The sequence below is a fragment of the Mycteria americana genome, chromosome 2, assembly GCF_035582795.1.
Source record: "Mycteria americana isolate JAX WOST 10 ecotype Jacksonville Zoo and Gardens chromosome 2, USCA_MyAme_1.0, whole genome shotgun sequence".
NCBI classification, from domain to species: Eukaryota; Metazoa; Chordata; class Aves; order Ciconiiformes; family Ciconiidae; genus Mycteria; species Mycteria americana.
This window is the reverse complement of record NC_134366.1, coordinates 8,048,271-8,069,268: the sequence shown is the minus strand read 5'-3', so window position 1 is coordinate 8,069,268 and position 20,998 is coordinate 8,048,271. Positions and strand designations below refer to the sequence as shown.

At 41.2% G+C, this 20,998-nt stretch overlaps 1 protein-coding gene across 3 annotated transcripts in view; it reads right to left on the bottom strand.

Moving 5' to 3' along the window:
* The window catches only part of GALNT11 (polypeptide N-acetylgalactosaminyltransferase 11), a 56,318-nt gene extending 35,669 nt beyond the window's left edge, over positions 1 to 20,649 (bottom strand). For all 3 annotated transcript variants that reach the window (XM_075492350.1, XM_075492351.1, XM_075492352.1), the window contains exons 1-2: positions 20,560 to 20,649; positions 2,846 to 3,178 (exon numbers count right to left, since the gene is read on the bottom strand). In XM_075492350.1, the coding sequence (XP_075348465.1) occupies positions 2,846 to 3,140 (295 nt within the window). In that variant the 5' untranslated portion in view covers positions 3,141 to 3,178; positions 20,560 to 20,649. The remainder of the gene's footprint in view (positions 1 to 2,845; positions 3,179 to 20,559) is intronic.
* Positions 20,650 to 20,998: the final 349 nt, after the last annotated feature.

Genomic DNA, 20,998 nt, shown 5'->3' with positions numbered 1-20,998 from the left:
CCTTCCACCCTGCCCATCATCTCCATATGGTTCAAAATCTGCAGAAAATTAACAAGGGGGTTCCTCATTCATATGCTACCATCCATCCGGGACAGTATGTTTCATAGAATCACAGACTAATTTAGGTTGGAAGGGACATCTAGTCTAATCCCCTGCTCAAAGTATGTTCAACTCGCTCAGGTTGCTCAGAACTTGTCCAGTTAAGTTTTGAAAGCCTCCAGTATCTCCAAGGATGGAGATTCTACAACCACTTCATGTCCCTGTTCAAGCATTTGACCACCATCGCACTAAAAATGCTTTTCCTGTTGTCTAATAGAAATCTCCTCCTTGCTTTAATTTCTTATCATAATTCCATGCACCTGCGGAAAGAGTCTGGCTCCATCTTCCCTACAGCCTCCCATTAAGTTGCTCTTGACAGCAATAAAATCTCACCCCTTAGCCTTCTCCCTAAGGCACAATAAACTCAATCTTCTCAGCCTGCCTTCATACCTTGTGTTCTCTGGTTTCCAACAGCTACATAAAAGCCAGCTAAACTCATACCCAGAGAAAATAAGATGGGTTAAAAACAGAACAGAAGAAAAGGTCATTGAAAAAGTTTGGAAGCTTTCTTCCTGTTCAAACAAGTAGTCCTGGTTGGCCTTCAGAGCACAGCTGTGTCACTACCAGTTGTGTTTCAGCAACGAAGTCTACCTGTAGGTATAAGATGACCTTCTAGAGGGTATTCTGTGCATCCACATTCCCACCATTTACATATCCCACCCTGTCACTTTTAGTTGTGAGTACAGCAATGGCAATGCAGCTGCACTATCAAACACCTCAAGAGTAGATGCCTTGACATCTGTGCAGGACGAAGGGGGAAGTGCTGCGTAGTGATATCTAGAAAAGATGTGGGATACACCCACATAGCGTGTCTTGTGGTGACTGACGCTATTCATGCTTGGGGATGAGTGCTCCCACTGTGGATAAGTTGCATCACGGGGAGAGGAATGAGGTCTGTCCACAGTGGCAGCGCCACTCTTCCAGCACCAGAGGTCTAAAGCGGTAAGCCAGTCCTCCTTTGAACCACATGCATTTCCAAAGTAAGGTTTCCAGCTTGTCAGTTCAGACACCCAGCTCAATGATTCTTGAATACTCAGCGTCACAGTAACACTGGGTCAACTTAAAACATTTTCTTTATACAAAGCACGAGCTTAAGAACCACATACCAAACGTTTCATTCTACAGTCTGTCCATAACCAACCACTACTTTTTTCTGATCTTCTGAACACAGACAAGAAAGAATGCTAATATTTTTAAAACATTATCATGAAGAACAATATCCAAAATGCATTCAAAAAGCCTGAAAGATTTCAGTCCAAACAGCAGATAAAAGCCCTTGGAAAATAAGGGCTTTGCAATTGAAATATCAGTTTAGGCTTTACTTCAGAAGTGTTATGTGGCTCTCCCAGGTTAAAAAAAAAAGAAAAGAAAAAGATAGATTGTCCTACCAGATGACAGTTTGGGTTTGGCTATCATATGCCAAACTTCTTTTCTTTTTTTTTTTTTCCTCTGTGTGTTTATCACTGTCCTACCCTAGATAGACAGGAAGCCCTTTCCTGCAGCACCTGATCTAATTCTAACAGAGCCAGCTGTCTCCTGATGATTCATGTAGAATTTATCCTGGCACGGTAATTCTCCTTGGCTTTCACCAACCAAACCAGTCACTTGGTTTGAAGATCAAGGGACTTCTCACTTAAAAAGGTCCAATTTCTTTCCTGGCCAGTACTGAATAGTTGGAAAGAAATGGCCACCTCTGGACTGGCCTTCACCTCACTTGGCTCTTGTGCTTTTTGCAGTGAACTAATAAACATTTCTAATACCACAGGGCAACATGAATTGGCATTTTTCCTACATATTCACACAGGTCTAATGACCAACTCGGAAACTGAAATTTGGTAAAGTTCTATAAACTCTTGAAGCTGGTGATTCAGCATTCATCCAAAGTAATGACAGAAGACTTCAATCAGCTATGAGTATTAAACTCCTGGCTATGAAGGGTACTATGCCATAATTCCGAAAGCAGCAGACACAAATACCACAACACTCCACATCTGCCTCCAAACTTAAAGCAAGTTTGCAGGCCAGTATGCAATATGCCTCAGTTGGCATATGTGAACACAACAGAGAACACTAAGCTGTAAGCAGTTAAATATACAAAGCATTTTAGTTTGGAAGATAAACCCAAATCATCTCATTGATGAAATATGCTCCAACAAAACACACAGACCTTTGATGGTGCAAAGCAAGCAGGATTTGGCCATTACCACTGTCATCTCAATAAATCTTTCATTGTAATTTGTCCCACGCACATTTTTTGTAGATGATTTCGTACTCCAAGGATATTCTCCAAATCAACGGGTCCTCTTCATTGTCTATTGTTATCAAGCTATTTTTAATTACTGCATATGAGTAGAGTTGCTCTGTGGCTAGTAAAAGTTAATGTATTTGAGCCCAGTCAACACAGGAGTAAGAGATGAAACAAGCATACACTGAACCTTCCAAAAGCAAGAACTACATCAAGGGTAGACACCTTGCTATAATCCAGTCCTCCTCATTAGCACTTACACAGCACAGCCGTACATGTTAGGAATAGTATATTTTGGATTAAACACAATAGAATAAATTTCAAATAATTCCTAATGAAGGGAGCCCCTAGTACCACCTGCATTTTAACAAACAAGACTAATTCATTACAAAATTTTCCCTACGATCCTGTAAAAAAACAAACAAACAAACCAATAAACCTTAATATCTCACTTCTTCTACTGTTTTAATAATTTTGTCACCAGCACTGAAAACCACTTACCCATTTCAGGAGAGAATTCTACCTCTCCCTTAACTGGGTCCTGGACATGATTTCCAAGGGGATTTCCTATCTTATTCTCCTTCTGTTGCAATTCAGGTATATGAACAGGCCCCCGTGTAAAACGAGGGTAGAATTTTTTTGGAAACGGCCTCTGAGGTTCCAGCCCCTTGACGGGCACATTCTTGAAGGATTGGTTTTCTTCACTGAGGTTGAAATAAACAAAGAGCAGAAGCGTCCAGGTCACGGATGTGAAAAGGCACCCATAGCAGAAATAGCGAAGTGTGACACTTCCCATTGTAGACTTAGCATCGTTGAGGACCCATTCTCAATTACCTGAAAGAGAGTGAAAATACACATTTTGAGAGTGCTGCCTGTTACCTCATCAGGTCTATACATTAGGAAATACATTCTATAGGTTGCTTTTCCATCAAATGATTTTTGGAACTTAAACTTTAAGCACAGACCTTAAGAAAGAAATCCCTTCTCACTTTCCCATTCAAAAAATAAACATGACCAGTTTGCACATTCTGTGTAGATACTACTGCTTTAAAACATGAAGCAAACCATCACTAAGAGCCCAGTGACACATCACAATTAAAGGTAAAAATGATTAATTTTTCCTCATAATAGCTATATAATTATCTCTCTTCCACAACAGTACATTCCTTGTATACCTGCATTCATTTAAACATATCACTATTTAACTAAATATACTACACACAGGGAACCGATTCTTCACACAATCACAGAATGGTCGAGGTTGGAAGGGACCTCTGGAGGTCACTTTGTCCAATCCCCTTGCTCAAGCAGGGCCACCTTGAGCCAGTTGCCCAAGAGCATATCCAGACATGCCTATTTTTGTAGTTCAATTCCTATCCTAAAGCATGGAATGAGAGAACACAGACTCGAAAAGCTACATAGTTCAGTCCTTCTTGCCCCAAATTTAAGAACAGCCATCATGAGCATCCCAGAAATACCAGAAAGCATGGGGTGCAATTTAATAACACATAGCACCAAGATAGTCACATTTACAGATGCTCTCCTCTGCAGAAAGGAAACAGATATGGAATAAGGAAAGAGCAAGAAGCTCCAAGGTGATTTCCTGGGTTCCTGCAGCCCCCTGCAGAGTCCAGAAGAGCTTCCATACTGCCTGGAGGAGATGCCCACCTAGAGCTGGAAGAAAGCAACCCAGCCCAGAGTTTTACTTTAGGCACTCATCCACTAACACAATTTCACCAAGCTACATCAAAAATTACTATCATAAGCAAATCCCTGAAGTGAAGCATATGAGGCTGGGGATAACATTTTATATATGGCCCAGGACAACCACGTAAACTTTCTGGAGTTTCTCAAATCTAAAAAGGCTCCAAACCCCCCCCCCTAAAACTCTACAGCTGAGTTCCCAAAACTGAGAAAAACACTAACTCAAAGAATTAGATTTCTCTCATCATTATCTAACCACAAATTCTTTGCATAGTAACAAAAAGTCAGGAAATCATTTAATCACCTTCTAATTAGCAAAACATTTGTTTTAAGAAAATAGAGTATTGGGGTAGGAGTCAAGGGTTTATACTGATGCATTTTTCAGACTTCTCAAAAAGTCGGAAACTACCAGAAGTCTTCAGGTCAGCCTTGTAAAGAACAAACCACAACAACATTTATGAGTGCAAACAGAGTAGTCCCTTCTCAATATGGAAAACTACTAAACAGAGGTAGAAGGCGTTCATGATCCCAAAGAAACCTATAAAGATCCCACTTATTTTGGCAATGTAATTCTGAGTCCTAAGTGACTTGCATCCAAAAAGAATACATGTCAAAATTCAAGCTCACATTTCCCAGACTGCAGCAGATCATTGTTTCCCTTGCAAAAATAAAATATCCACAAAGTAAAATAAAGCGAAAACCCCAAACTTCTAAAAAATAATTCACCCATTATTCTTACCATGTCAAACTCCCTCACTTCTGCAAGGCAACGATCTACGCAGCACTTAAGCCCAAGGAGCTTAAAAAGGTCTTAAACAGGGTTTAAATCTCATACTGACCTTGTGCATACAAATGAATTGTATGCTCTGTGAAACAGGCTCTCTCTCTAACGCTGTCACACAGAAATCTTGCCAATTAACTGTAGGGCCATGAAATTAGTCAGGCAACAAATGCTCTGGAGGCAGAAATGATTAAAAAAAACCCTAATTCTAGCTTGCAGAATGGGTTTACCAGTTGGAGAGGTACAGACCACCAATCCCCAATGCCTTATTCCCTGTGCGAACAGTAGTCAATGATCATAGCAAGGCAAATCTAGGCTCAGAAAAAGCATGCAAGGCTGCAAAGGAGCAAGATTAGATATACAGTTATATCCTCTAATTATAATAATTCCTCTTGCCAGACAGTCTGCAGACAACTAATACTTATCCATAAAAGAAGATCTGGGTGCTTGCCAGGTTTTTTTTGCACGGCCACAAGGAGGTCATCTGCTGTAAGACTTGTCCAAGTCTGATATACTGCTCCTCAAAACCTGCTAGAGTTGTTTTTCCATTCTCTATGGTAACACAGACGCACAATCTTAACATCATGGCACATGCACTTACATTGTCAAACCGAATTCTTCTAATAAGATAAAAATTACTATAACAGAGCAGGAACCTTTTCATTTCCGAGCTGTTTAAGGATACATCTACACTGCAGCTTGCACAGGACAACTAAAGATAACCCTTGCTATCTCAGGTAACAGTAGGAAGACAGGCACGCAGAGCAGAATTCATCATGGACTAAGTACTTCCCCAGCTTCTTGCATCTCTTTTACAGCTCCACCTTGCTGCTGTGGCACTTCTAGCCGCACTAAGTTAAACTTTGCTGTGACTGACATCAGGCACACTCCAATTAAAGAGGAAGGGATAAATTAGTAATCACCAGAGTGAAAAGATTGCTGTTCATCCCTTCCATCTCCAGAAAGCCCTCTGATCAGGCTGAAAGCACACACTTCATTACTCTTACACAGGCAACAAATGCAAACCTGAGCACAATATTATTTCCACATGCTCCTTGCTAGAGCAGAACTGTTTCACTTTCTTTTCCCCTCCTTCACTGTTTTGTAGAAGGATACAAAGGTTGAAATACTACATTTAAATCAAATGACAGAAACTCCACAATGCAGAAAACGAGGCCCTTTCAGTAGCTTGCGATTCAACCAAGACATTTGGTAATACATTTGGCAGGAAAATACAGACTCACTATTTGTTTTCTTTAAGTACCAAATGTTTTGTTAGACACACACTTTTTGTGCTGGTTTTGGCTGGGATAGAGTTAATTTTCTTCACAGTAGCCAGTATGGGACTAGGTTTTGGATTTGTGCTGAAAACAGTGTTGATAACATAGGGATGTTTTAGTTACTGCTGAGCAGTGCTTACACAGAGTCAAGGCCCCTTCTGCTTCCCACCCCACCCCACCAGCGAGGAGGCTGGGGGTGCACAGGAAGTTGGGAGGGGACACGGCTGGGCCAGCTGACCCCAACTGACCAAAGGGCTATTCCATACCATAGGATGTCATGCTCAGCATAGAAAGCTGGGGGAAGAAGAAGCAAGTGGGGGACGTTTGGAGTGATGGAGTTTGTCTTCCCAAGTCACCGTTACGCGTGATGGAGCCCTGCTTTCCTGGAGATGGCTGAACACCTGCCTGCCCATGGGAAGCAGTGAATGAATTCCTTGTTTTGCTTCGCTTGTGCTTTCCCTATTCAACTGTCTTTATCTCAACCCACAAGTTTTCTCACTTTTACTCTTCTACTTTTCTCCCCCATCCCACCATGGGGGGAGTGAGCGAGTGGCTGTGTGGTGCTTAGTTGCTGGCTGGGGTTAAACCACAACACTTTTGAAGGCAGAATGGAAAAAATTTAAACCCTGTCTATGAAAAGCACATTGAGGCTTATAAGCTTACTTTATTCACCAACACATATAGGCTTATAAGCTTACTTTATTCACCAACACATATGCATTTACACAACCACTGTCCTATGGATTTCAACCATATCTACCATTTAAGCAGCCACAGAAGTCACAATCTGCATCAGAGCTGCACACTCCAGTTTTAGACAGTTTTAGGTTGACCATGACTTCTTCTACAGATGTGTTTTAGCAGAGAGGCCACAGTAGGTTTTCAAGCCCTAAGCAATGCCAGCCCTGCCTGGGACCTGCCTTGAGGAACCAGGAGAACCTTTCCAGCCCTATCCTTTTATGTGTACAAAGTACAATCACATCAATACATCTCCGCCTCTCCTCACTATACCAAGAAACAAGTATCCCTTCACTCATTTCAGCATGCAAGGAAAAAATAACCACTTTGATACACACCAGAGGGAGGGAGGAGAGAATACTTCAGCTGGTCACAAGGACCCAGGAGGAAACATTCAGTTCAGAGGCAGTCACTTGGCCCTCAATTCTCACCTCATCCATCTACCCATCCATGACTTCTTCTGCAAGCCATCCAGATACAGTGAATAAAAGCTTTACCCCGTCCAGACTCCTTTGCTCTCCAGTTCTGTGAAGTCTTCTAGGAAACATGCTTTCCCAATTTACCCAATAACTGTCTCTGACTGCCTATGCATGATCACAGTACCCTGATGATTGTCTCAAACATCCATCCTCTCCCAGCTGATTTCTCCAAGCAGGATTTGGAAACTTAAGCAAAGCCAAACCATTTTTTTTTTCTTTTTTCCCCTCACCTTTTTTTTTTAATGGAAACAAGCTGTTCCTGAATACAGGAGATGCAAAGGATATGCCTTTCAAATCCGAAGTATTAGTATCTTTCTCAGCCCTGACACATGCTGCATGAGAAAAAACAGATTATATATATTTTTAACTCAACAGCCCTAAAGCTCTGCTAACGCAAGCAGAGCTAGCAGGTTTGAACAGTTAGATAGAAACAACTTACATCAAAAAAGCAGAATTGCGTTATGCAGATAACAATGTCAATGGGCTCATAAGAATAATTTTCACCTATGCAATAAATACAGTAACACTGAGTCCGGTCACCACTGAATTGCTATTTGGACACTATAGTTAAAACTCATTTCTATTTATCTATTCAAATGCAAACAAAAATACTAATTGCCAAAAAAAAAGTCTATGATTTAAACATATCAAGATGAATTGTTTCATAATACAGTTCCTCACAGATTTTACTGGTAATTTAGACTAGGCTTGAAGGGTCTATCATGTTTCTCCCCTTCATTTCTAAAAACGAACACAGCTGCTGAAATTAAGTTTCCAAAATACCTCAAACAATTCTCTTTCCCAAAAATGCATGTAGTGAAGAACATCCAGAAGGAACAGAAGACATTTCCTCTCCCTCAGCAGGAGAGAAGCTTTCACAGCAAATAATAAATGATAACACCTTGAAGTATTTTACAAGCATTCATTCACATCAACATCCTAGCAATACATGGGGTTTATGGCTGTTTGCATTAGTATACTTAGGAGTCCAAAGATACTTCAAGATGACAAACATAAATCATTCAAGGTGGCAGCATGTCCTACATGAGGAAATTACAGTCCATTTTGGAAGCAACTGGAGTGACCAAGAAAGGAAAAAATTTATCTTAGAAGCTGCCCCCATCAGCATCAGCTCAGAAGAGATCAAGAGTGAAAAGCACAATATTCTGAGAATTTCTAACCAAATATTCTGCCTTTCTGTCTCTCTCTTGTTGCTCTGTTTTGATTGTCATATATTTATTCCCTGATAGTTTTCAGACTTTGGCAGAGCCTTGGAATCGAGTTTGCAGACCCGAATGCCAGAAATGCCAAGAGTAAAATATTCCTCTCTAATTTCCATGAATTCCAGTAAAGAAGTCTTAGTTCCTTGCACAAGTAGTAAATCATTGACATTTTTTTTAAGGGAACTATAAAAGTTAAATATAAGTAACTCAGTAAAAGTCTCTGAAAGTCAATCAATTGCAAAGCAAAAAAAAAAAAAAAAACAAACCACCAAACAAAAAAACCCCACCAAACCATCCTCCAGGACCCTACCTGCCAGACTCGAACTTCAGTAATTACTGTGCAATACTGCTTTCCATGTCGCACCAGCTTCTTGTAGCATCCTTACCATGCCAGCATGACATTAATTTCATACATCGAACCCCATAACATTTACATTCGTTTAATAATCGTCCCAAAATGCTACAACTCTGTTCTCCCAGACAGCCTGGGAGAGTTTGTAATTAGTAACCTGTGCAGTTCTAACTAACACTGGCCCAATGTGTTAGCCTTCAATATTTTTAATGAAAAAAAAAAAATGCCAACCACATTTCACAATATTTTGACTTAAAGAGCAAAAGTAGCTATGGGCTCTATGACTAGCCACTGCTTACACACTGAAATGTGCTTGGATTAACCTCAACAGTTTAGTAAACACACCGTATGACTAGATATTTCATGACTGTGCCAAAATACATGTTTGTCAGAGGTCAAACAGAGGATCAGATTAACCTCAAGATTTTTGAAACAGGAGTAAGAATTATTTGAGAAAACCTTAAAGTCTGCTTGTAGTTTTTCCAAGAACAGCTTTTCTAAAAAAAAAAAAAAAAAAAAAAAAAAAAAGAAAAAAAAGAGAGAAAATGAAGACAGAGATACAACTCATACTACCCAGACTTCCTGCAAGACTGCCTGTGTATTTTCGGCCTATATTAAGGGAAGGAACAGATGTGTATAATCTTCATTTTTAAAGAGCATTCTAGCAAAAAAAAAAATCATTAAAAAAATTTTTATCTTTCTACAGAGTATTAGGATAATTTGCTGCATGACCTTCTACAGAAGTTTTTAATTTTTTTTGTTATTTATTGGGGGGGGGGGGACGACGACACACGACCCAAGAGGATAAAGTAACACTACTTCCAAATGCAATTTTGCTCTTTTAATAGCCTTAACTCTTTCTGTGTTTCTTGGCCTCCAAGATGTTATGGCTACCACCACTCCTCTTCCAAAACAAGCATCAGCATGAACAGGCTTTCCTATTTTCTTGTTGAATCACTAGCAAACAACAGCATTAACAGTACGATGAACAGAGGCCAGATTAGGAAGAAGTAGTACTCCAATAATACACTCATCACACAGAGATGCCGCTCACGGTAGCTTCTGCACTTTCATTAGAATTTTTTTTTTTCCAGGCATCCCTTACATTGCAACCAGTCTTAAGGGAGAGTCACAGTTAATAGCCTAGCAAGATGAAAAAGGAACACCTTAGGCAGCTTTTGTTTCAGACTCCAACACATATCACTAGGAGCAACATCCATTGAACATACATTCAGAACAAAAGCCAGAGATATTTCCAAATAAAAGCTCAGTGTTTCACATGCTCCAGAATCTAAGTGCCAACCCAATCTAACTCCTTATAAAAAAACCCTCCTACTGGATTGTTTTAGCACTAAATTGGATCTACCTGCCAGTTTATTTTCAATTAAAAACAACCATTAATTTTTGACCTTGCAGAAGGGATGGGTCATTGTACTTTATGAATTAAGTGGCCATTTTTGACACAATATAGGCAGGTAACTACTCATGTAAAGACAGGTTGGGCCTATAGGAACCTACCTCGTGACATTCAGCAAGGACTTAAATATTAAGTCCTGCACCTGGGACGGGCAAACCCCCTGGCCACTGACACAGCCTGAGGAACAGCTCTGCAGAAAAGGACCTAGGAGGTCTGGCTAAAGACGAGCCAGCAGCAAGCCCTTGCAGCAACGACAGCTGACAGCATATGGGCTTATCAACAGGAGCACAGCCAGCGGCCTGAGGGTTGCAATTACACCATCCCACGCAGCACTCATAAGACCACGGGCAGAGTACTGTACCCAGTTCAGGATTTGCCAGTGCAAGACAGACATCCATAAACTGGAGTGAGTTCAGTGGAAGACCACCAAGATGGTCATGGGCTGGAACACTTGCCCTGTGAGGAGAAGCTGAGGACACTGGGCTTCTTCAGCCTGCAGAAGAGAGCGCTTTGGTGACCTAATAGCAGCCTGCCACTACCTACAGGGATGTTATCAAGGAAACAGAACCAGGCTATTTAGTGAGGTGCAAGGTGGGAGCATGAAAGAGTTAAAAAAAGACTAATACAACTCCAGTCACAGCAGCCCTCATGCACAGAAATATACTGAGGACCACAGGCTGTCCTCTTGCATAAGATCACCGTTCCCATTCATTTTAATGAGATGACATGCTAAGATCTATTTTTAATTAGCCTCTGTAAGTCACTTCTAAAGGCAACTTTAAAAGCTTTGAGAGCCAACAGTTTAGTCATTTCAGCACAGCTATACAAATCCATGTCACACCACCTAAAATAAATCCTTCTGGAATGAATACAAATTTTGATCAACACTTTATAGATAAATAATCTTAAAATACTATTAACGTTCATTATACTTTCTAGATAAAGAAAGGCACATAGATAGACTAGTTGCATGAATTGTTGAAGACCTAAGAAACTATGCTATGAGTATACTAAGTCTGAAAAGCATAAAGTGTTTTAGGAAAAACTTAAAAATCCATCTTCTTTATGTCTTTAGGTTCTCACCCCTCACTATTTCACCACTGTCAAATGACTCACTTATATATTCATTTATATTTCAGTTTTTGGACTTCAACCAGAGATGTCTAAATATTGCATGCTATCATTTTTAAATCTGTGGACTATATATTGAAACGCCTCCTCTAGGAATGTAACTTTGCTTATCAAGCTTTTTGGAATTTCTCAACTCCTGTAAAAAAGCTTTACTTAGCAGGCTGCCATACCAGAGTGAATGCAAACGCTTTAGCATTTCTATAATAAAAATGTGAAGTTCCTTGTTTACCCACCTCCATTTCAAATGCTCCCTTAAACAAATTTTGAAATATCTTCTGCAGTAACATCTTTCACTTCTTTGTCAACAACAAAACATACTAGATTTTTTTTTCCTTACTGATAAAGGATACCTTTCTCCCCACGTAATCCTCCTCTCCAAGAAGTGAACGTATTTCACAAGAGCTCTCATTTAAGGACACAATTTTAATGGAAAAAGCAGTTACAAGTTTTGGAAAGAAGAAGTTTCATAAGAGTCAGGATCTCATGTTAACAAACAACAGAAAAGAACACCCATTTTACTTACAACAGTGGTACAACACTGCATCAAGGAAAGTAACATAATAGTCCAGTCTGATTAGAGAAAGCAAGTACACTTGGATTAGAAACATGAGCTTACCAAAATCCTAGTGCTCAATACTGAGTAAATAAGTGATATACAGTAGACAGTTTCATGCTGCTGCAGTGTCCTCATTCCCCCCCCAAAAAGCTACTGGTTTCCTAAAGCACAATTATATGCACAGAATTTTCTTATCTATCCCCCTAACAAATGTTGCACCATAGGGCTGTTTGGCTGGATGTTACTTTAAGCCATCTGGCATATAAATACATGTCATGCCATTCATGGAGTCCTAAAAATACCTTTTTCCTTTTCGTTGCTAATAAATACTTTCTTCCATTTGAAACAGTGAGATTTTCTTTTCATTAGCAAAACCAGCTCTCAAGGAAGCCAGAACGTTTATGTACTGTCTCCAAAGATGCATGCACTTTGTAATACAGCCCTTCCTTCCTCACATATAGATTAGAAAACAGCAATATTAAAAAACCCACACTGACAACTTCTTTTTCAATGCGTGTCTCTCACATTAAAGATCCATGTATTTAAATATTAGTTTAACAACCCTCCAGCACTATATACAAACGCAAAATGTAAGAGAGCTTACAAGGTCAACTACACACAAGTAATCTGCTTAATACCTTTTCTAAATGTTTAAAATCTGCTTAGCTGTTCTTTGCATTTTATGTCTGCAAAGCTCACCAAAATAACAGTAAAAATACAGATGCATGCAAAATAATTAGATAAGATACACTTCTACATGAACAGCTGAACAGAAGAAGGCTCACCTTTTTCCAGAAGAGTCGGCACTAAAGAAGCAGTGCAAGGTTACATAGTGAAAACACATTTACTGCAGTAGCAGTCAAATCCAGTTGGTGTCTTCATTCTCAGTGAACAATAAAACGCTGAGCCTGAAACTTAACACTTTGTTGCTGAGAACTGCTTGCAAGTCCTGACTGGGAACGGGGTAACAAACACAAGCTTCTCTATGACAACAGGGTAATTTGGATGGGTCTTAGAACGTGAATGCTGCAAGGCTATTTCTCATTTGACTGCATACACTGCCTCAAGGGCACCAATCTATTTTTCTATTTGTTTGGGGTTGGTTTTTTTCTCTCTCTCTTCCCCCCCCCCCCCCAGCTGATGCTGGACCCATATGGATTCATGCATTTGGAAGCATAAACAAGACTGATCATTTTACTGTCACTCACTAGAGAAGCATAATCAATCAGTGTATTTCTAAGCCATTCTTCATCATAACATGAATTAGACCATAGTAATCCTAGAGAAAATGACCATTAAGTTTGTATACAATTTTCAATTCTAAAAATTCCTTTACTCCTCATTTTCCAAATCACTAGTAATTTTATAAAATTTCCACATTTTGACTGAAATTTTCTAGGTATGCTTTCTGTTCATCTTAAACAATTTTCATCAAAAGTGCTTTGGCCTTTTTTCTAGTCTTTTACAAGCAAAATGAAAAACACATTCTCCAATTCTAAAAAGAAAATAAAAATTCAGACTTCATTTATACAGCCCTCTTGCCAAAAAAGCTGGCAGCAAATTTGGCAACAAAACAGACCTCACTGAAGTACTTTTGCATGGGACAGTGAAAACCGGGGTTGAACGGTCTCAATTTTAAACCTGTGACTGCTGACCATGGAAAATGCATTTTGCACAAGTTTTTCTGCAAATCCCAGTGCTGCGGTTAGCTCTAAGCAGACGTCCACCATCCACTTGTGTAGAACCTGGTACTGAAATCAACAGCCATATACCAAAAATACACTAAACACATTTGTAAACTCAGACTAGAAACTCCAAAAGACTACACTTGAACTTGTATGACATGCAAAACTGCTCCAATTAAGTTACTACTGGTACTACAGAATTGGAAACTCTGTAATGGTGACAATGAGAATGGTTACATTGCATATTATCCTACAGCATCAGATTACAGAATTCATCGACCTCCAAGCTTACTCCGCACAAATCATACAAGGCTACTTCATTTATCTTTTTCTGCAGGGTTTTCCTCTCCAATATGCAGGAACTTAAACATAAAAATACATTAGAAGTGCCATGTTTGGATCCCAGACGTGTAACTTTCACTTACAGATGTCAGAAATTGTCACAGTAAGGTAACACTAGCCTGTCAGCTACTTGCTGTAACACTGCAGTCTGCCCTTGCAACTCAGTTTGGTTAGCCTGGGATCAAACAGCTTTATGGAGCTTGAGTAACTGATACTAGTATATATAGACATTATTTGTTTAAAATAAGAGATGAAATGTAGCACCAGACATGTGAGCGAGGTTAAAACAAGTTACAGTTTAAATCCCCAAACTGCCTCCCATGTGAAAATATTTAACTCATTCTAAACTGCTCGGAGTTCTTAACTCCTGTTACGTTTCTCCATGCTATTAAGAGATGGCACTATCTTAGAGATTTCCTCAATACATCATGTCCTAACTGAGTTTTCCTGGGTGGATGGCCATTGTTAAAAAAAGTAGAACTGTAAGAAATACTAAAAGCAGGCGCTGAATTGAATTCAACGTCCTTTTGCATTTCTCATGTGCAGAAACAAAGGTCACTTGGAGTTTTTCACTCCAAGCTTTAGCACAGAGTCCACAGTATCCATGCCATTTGGAGCAGCAGAGGCACGGGACTTTCGTTTTTCCCAGTGAGGAACTCTTCCTCAGAAAGACCAAAAAACCCTGCAATCTTCTTGCTTTTGGATCCATTTTCTCAACAGAAGTTTAAAGTAATTTCTGTGCACAGGTTTCTCTCTACTTATCTCATTTTCTCACTAATGTCTCCAGTCATTAAAATAAGAGAGGAACCCTAAGGATATACACCTACTATGTGTTCTCACTTCAACTCACTGACTGACCTAGGACACCTGTATAGTTATCAGATTGACCTGTGAGACATTCTGGTTGAACTATTTGCTCTGCTACAGATTTTGATGAGATCCTCAGCAACTCACTGTCTCAGCTCCCACCTATAAAAACAGAATGATGCACTAAGGCAACTCCATCAAAGGTTCTGAGGCCACAATAACAGGACAGGATATAAATGTCAGGCAGAGCTCTGGGTTAGAGCAGCAATAACTCATTCCTTCTGCTCCCCCAGCAAGCCTGTTTCTACATTATACTAGCAAACTCTTGTATAGGAAACATTCTCTCTTTTTCCCTTCCTCAGCACAATACAGCAATACTAACGAAGAGGTACTATTGCTGATACAGCCATACCTACAGATGGAGTCAATGAAAACACTTTCACTCACACATCTAAACTAAGCTATCAATTTAATATAAGCTTATCTTGCAAAATATTGTATTTGACAATAAGGTATGGAGTTTTCCAAATATTAGTAAACAGACCTTCTATCAGCATGCTTCTGAAAAAAACCACGTTTGTGGACATTAACTGTTGGATTAGAATGATAAGTCACAATGACAGCATAAAGAGATATTACACTGTCTGTAGGGAGAGCAAACTTCTGCAAGTTACGCCAAAAATTAGTTTTCTTTGTCTTTCATTCCCTTCTACATGATCTTACAGACTCAATTCTCTCTTTCTCCAAAGAAATCCCTTTGAGGAAAGGGTTGTGGAGCACTCCTTTCCCAACCCCGATGGGCACTTTTCTTCTATTTATCTATTGCCAATGTTTCTAATGGGTAAACATACTCAGGGTTTTGATGTTGAAATCAAGGATGTTGCAACAGAATGAATAGCAGATCAAAAATATATTTTCCCACTTCACTAGGAGCCATGCTTTCCAACACACTGCTAGCACAGAAGGCTAGCATGCAATCCAAAACTTAGTCTTCTCTTGCCTCACAGGTGACAAACCTCAATGTCTGCTGATACAAGAGATACGATTCATGTTAACTGACAAAATTAAGGTATTCCAGGAAACAGAAAACTAAAGAAAGCGCTTCTAGAAAACAAATTCACTACCAAATACGACAGGTATCAACAGAGACGGTGACATCATTTGTTATTGATGTTACACTTCAGGAATTAGCAAGATAGTCGAAATACATACGAAGATTGATTCATAAGGGGTTGCGTATCAAAACAGGACAGTTTTGTGCTTCCTGGAAAAGGAACTCTGTTTGAATTAAGGCCACCTCCAAGGTTTAAAGCATCTGATTTAATCCATGTCTGCACAAGAAAATCTGTGTTGTTCAGCCAAGCAATACTCAGATGGTTTTACATAAACTAAAAAGACCTCTGTGAACATGCTCCTAACATTCATTAAGTATTTGCTTAAATCAGTTTGGCACATAGCAATCATTTACTGAGGTACCTTCTTTTTAGCATGCCTCTGCAAGTTTATTAGCTTAACCTGTCAATTTAAAATTCAACTTCTTAAATGGTGCAGTGTCTCATAGTTGAAGTCTTAGGAATGACAAAAAGTTATTGCAGGTAAGCAGTTACCTCCCATCAGCCGATCTACAACATTACTTCATGCACATACTCCTTCCCTCTTGCGCAGCAAGAGAAGTTATTTTTGTGAAGGTAGCTTGCTTCATGGCAAGAGGAGTTAGGGCATGCACGCGAACAGTGACTGTAGCACAGCCAATAAGGTATAACTCATCAGTCATGGCAAAGGCAAACCTTCAATCTCAGAAAGGCAGAACTTGCAATGCCACTACTGCCATGAGAGAGAAAACCATAACAGCTCACCTGCCCTAAACTGAATTTAGAGCCAGCAAAGACGTCAAAGTACCTACATATGAGCAGTATGGGGTAGTGGGGTCTGGATTCCTCCCTACCTGCACACATATTTCTTGCTCCTACTACAAAGCATAAAGTAGGCAGTAGGAAGTCCTGAGGTTCCCTGCATTAAGGGTTTCTAACTAGTGTAAACAGTGGAAAAGTTGATTCACCCCTGAGCACTGTACTCTAGTTTCAAACAGGCAAAGTATCTGGCTGCAAAAACCCCTAGACTGCACAAGAAAGGGATGAGATACAGCATGTCACTCTTACGGGCACTTCAATCCATACTCTACATTTTGACAACACCATCAGTTGTTTAACCTACAGACTTAGCATATTATCATATCTCAGTGAAGTAGTTCAGAAGTTCACACAACAAAATATCTGAAAATTAGTATACTTGAAGCCAACTTTTGACTGAATCAGCTTGCTAATTTTCCCCCTTTTTGTTGCAGTGTATTTCTAGTTTTTACAGAGTTTTCAAATAAATTATTTACACTAATTATTAAACAACGCTGACTCACATGAGAAACATGCTAAAGCACAGCTGAAGGATGTGGTGGATACTACTAACTCGTACACAAAATAAGCTGAACAAATGCATTTACTCATGCTGCTAAACACTGGGTTAACAGCCGAGGCCTTTGTACTGACAGTACTTTATACATTAACACAGTAGCTGCAACAGCAGATGCATTCATCTCCATAAGCCACCATATGTTTTTAAAAGAAACCTTATATAAGAACCAAGGAAGTTTATCTATTTCCCACATTCTAACAGGGATTGAAACAGACTTCACCTCTGTAATATTTTTTGAGAAAGAAAAAACTAATTTCTGCACTTGAAATACATGAGCATACTTTTGCTCTTCAATAGCAATTAGCAGAGCTGTATTGCAGCACCCCTCCAAAATGAATGGTACTAAAGAAAATTACTTGATTCTAGGGATACCCATAACTGTAGTATTGCCTAGCCAGACAGATAGTACTGTTTAGGAAGTCAATAAACTGAACTGTCACAGAAAGGAATTATTATATTTTTTCAAAATTTTACCTTTTCCCTTCAGCTGGAAGTCTCCCCTTACTTCTCTGCTTCAGTAGTCAACACACAGCTGCCACACTGCCAAACTCAGCCTGCCAGCTGCTCAGACCACAACCTTTTTACGGTACCTTCCAAGGTAATTAACTGAAGTAAGAATGATCCTCCCTCTGTTCTTTTCACCCCCACAGTACCCTATTCTTTCTTGTTGGAAGATCTGAAATCCTCATTTTTACTGTCTGCTCAGATACTTCTCATGTCATCCATTTGACCCAGTTTGTCCTGCTCCATACACATGCCCTATAAGTAACATTAAAACTTTTGTTTCTCTAGAATTTACTATCAGGAAGCATGTTTCGTACAGACAAATTTTCAAAATACTAATAATTCATCTTTATTTCACTTGCCATGCTGTTTCAGGGCTTTCTTCCTCCTAAAAAGCTTGAATCACACCTACTGTTATTTTACATCACTATGAAAATGATTAACAGATTCACCCATTCTCATAAACTACTGTCACACAGCACCTTATCAGGAACTCTTTCCATTTTACTCCTGTGCATAATGGAGTATCGATTTGCATCCTCTGAGACAAAGTGATTAGACAGCAGAAGACAGGCAACAGGCCCTGAAATCTGCAGTCAGAATCTCTTAAACCAGAACACATGTCACATAGCCTGCTGGCTTCCTCATCTGAGGCTGAGAGATGAAGGCTCATTAGAACTGCAGTGTTATTTCTTTCCTTCCCTGCTGCAGAAGAGCTTCTAAAACTCTGCAGGAGCTTATCTTACCCAGAGATGAAGAAAAGCTTATGCGAAGGCATGCAGTTCTTCAGAGACAGTTATACTAGGGGAGGCCAATTGCTTGTTAATCAAAAGCCTCTTATCTGGAACCACCTGGACCTTTATGCTGTTCTAAAATGAGGACTAGGAATCCCAGCTGGACTATTTCACATACGCAGAGGTTCTTCACAGGGTTGTAGGGCACAAACATACTGTCAGGGAGAGGTTGGTACCATCCTTTCCTGGGCACAGCCTGCACTTGGATCAGCTTAAGCTAATCAGATATGCCTGTGAGCAGTTTCCTATTAAGATGAGATCCATATGAAAGAAAAAAAAAAAGATCAGAAAGTATTCAAGAATATTTAATGTCACTTACAGACTACTCTAAGCAAGGACAGAAGGGATTTGATCTTATGTTGAAATACATTTTCCAGGGAAAAAAAAAAAAAGCATATTGGCAGAGTGCTGATGATCCTGCCCACCTCCATAATTACTGTACTGACATTAAGAGATTTCACCATTCCTTCAAACAGAAAGCAATACTCGAAATACACTAAACCAAACCGAAAACATACAGATTGTTTACAGAGCAGCAACAAAGCCAGGTCATGAGATTATTTTTTTTTTTCTTTGGAAGCATAGGGACTGCACTTTATATCTAGTTAAACAATAAGGTTCTGTAAGGTCTACTGCAGCTGCCCTGCAATGGATATTGAAAAGAAGTCAGGATACAGTTTAGCAGAGATCCTGTACTAGACAGCATTAGTGTTTTAATTAGTCTCAACGGCAGTTTTAAGGCTGACACCTATGAAGAAGTGATTGAAGGTGAAGCAGCTACCTGGAAAGGCAGCTTCTGAACACAGTGTTTGCTTCCAGTGCCACACTACAGCAGAGAAGAGTCCAACCTGCTAAGCTCCCTGCTACCAGCAGCACAGCTGTTTTGGTTACTTGCTCAGCTTGCTCTGTTTTCATGCAAACAAGGGGATCAGAGAACCTTTCTTTTGCCTTCCAAGTAACCTGGAGACAGTTAATTTGCTATCAGCATTTTCTGTTGCAGCCTTCCTTATAAGCTTAAAAAAAAAAAAAAAAACAAACCAAACAAAACCCACATGGCAATGGGAACTGACTAGAAGAGCTGGAGACCAGCCACATAGAATAACACATATTTGCTAAGAAGAAAAGGGAGCCTCAATGTTTCAAAGTATATACTGGAAACCACCAGAACAAAAAAGGAGAAACCATTTAAAAATAAATCTCCCAGTCATAAAGATAAGAAAGCTTCCATACACCACGGGGTCAAACAGCCCTCCAAAAAGCAACGCCTGCCCTCGCCCTGCAAATGAATCAATGAAAGGAGCAGCGCCAGCAAAACTAACGCGTACAGATCCCCACGTTTTGGGCTGACAGTTGCATAGTTTCAGTCTACCTGCAGGCGGGCTGCTGCTGCTCCTTCACATGCATTTAAAGACTAAAAAAAAATAATAGTTACATTGTCTGCCATCCTGTGTAGCACAACCCACAGCGGCCCCACGGTCTCTCCCTGGGGGAGTGCTGTTGGTCAGGTTAAACTCACAGCCCTCCCCATGCGGCTGGCTCACCCAGCGACCCAGCCAAGCGGGGCCCCCCCGCTACAAGCTGCCTCCGTTCGGTTTAGCCAAAGAGGGGGGAGCCCCGCGTCCGACCCGGGCAGGGGCGGCAGGATACGGGAATCACTGCCCCGGGACAGGCTCCGCCGCGTCCCTCAGGGCAGGCGGGAAAAGGGCCGGGGGCGGCCTGATACCGCCGCCGACGCTGTCCCTCACCGCCCGGGGCTGCCCCTCACACCGCCACCGGCCCTGTCCCCTCACGCCCCGGGGCTAGCCCCTCACATCGCCGCCGACCCCGTCCCTCACCCCTCGGGACCGCTCCTCACACCGGCGCCGGTTCCCCCGCCGGAGCCTCCTCCTCTCGCACCGCCACCACCGACCCTGCCCCTCACAGCCCCGGAGCCGCCACCGGCCCCGCACTCACCGCGGCGGCGGCATCGCCGCTCCGCCCGCCCCGTGCCCTCGGCGGCAGCGGCGGCGGCGCGCACCGCTCGCGCGCGGCGGTGGCGCCACGTGACCGCTGCTGCCGCCTCCTCCTCCTCCCCCTCCCCCCCCCCCCCGGCCGGCGCCGTCACGTGAGGCTGGGGCGCGGCCGCCATGACAGGCGGGGCGGGATGGGCCTGAGAAGATGGCGAGCTCGGAGGGAGGAGTGAGGGGGTGCGGGGTTCCTGCGTGGCCCCCTTTTGCTGAGCGGTGCATGACCATGAAGCTCTGGGGGGTTCCAGGGCTGGAGAGCTGTGGATGTGCTGCCTTCAACCGCCTCTCCCCTCAGAGTTGCTGTGCATCTGTCCATCCCGCCGGGCTTGCAAGGAGTTCTCTTGTAGTTCTCTCTGAGGACTAAAGCCCTTTCCAGTCCCTCAAGG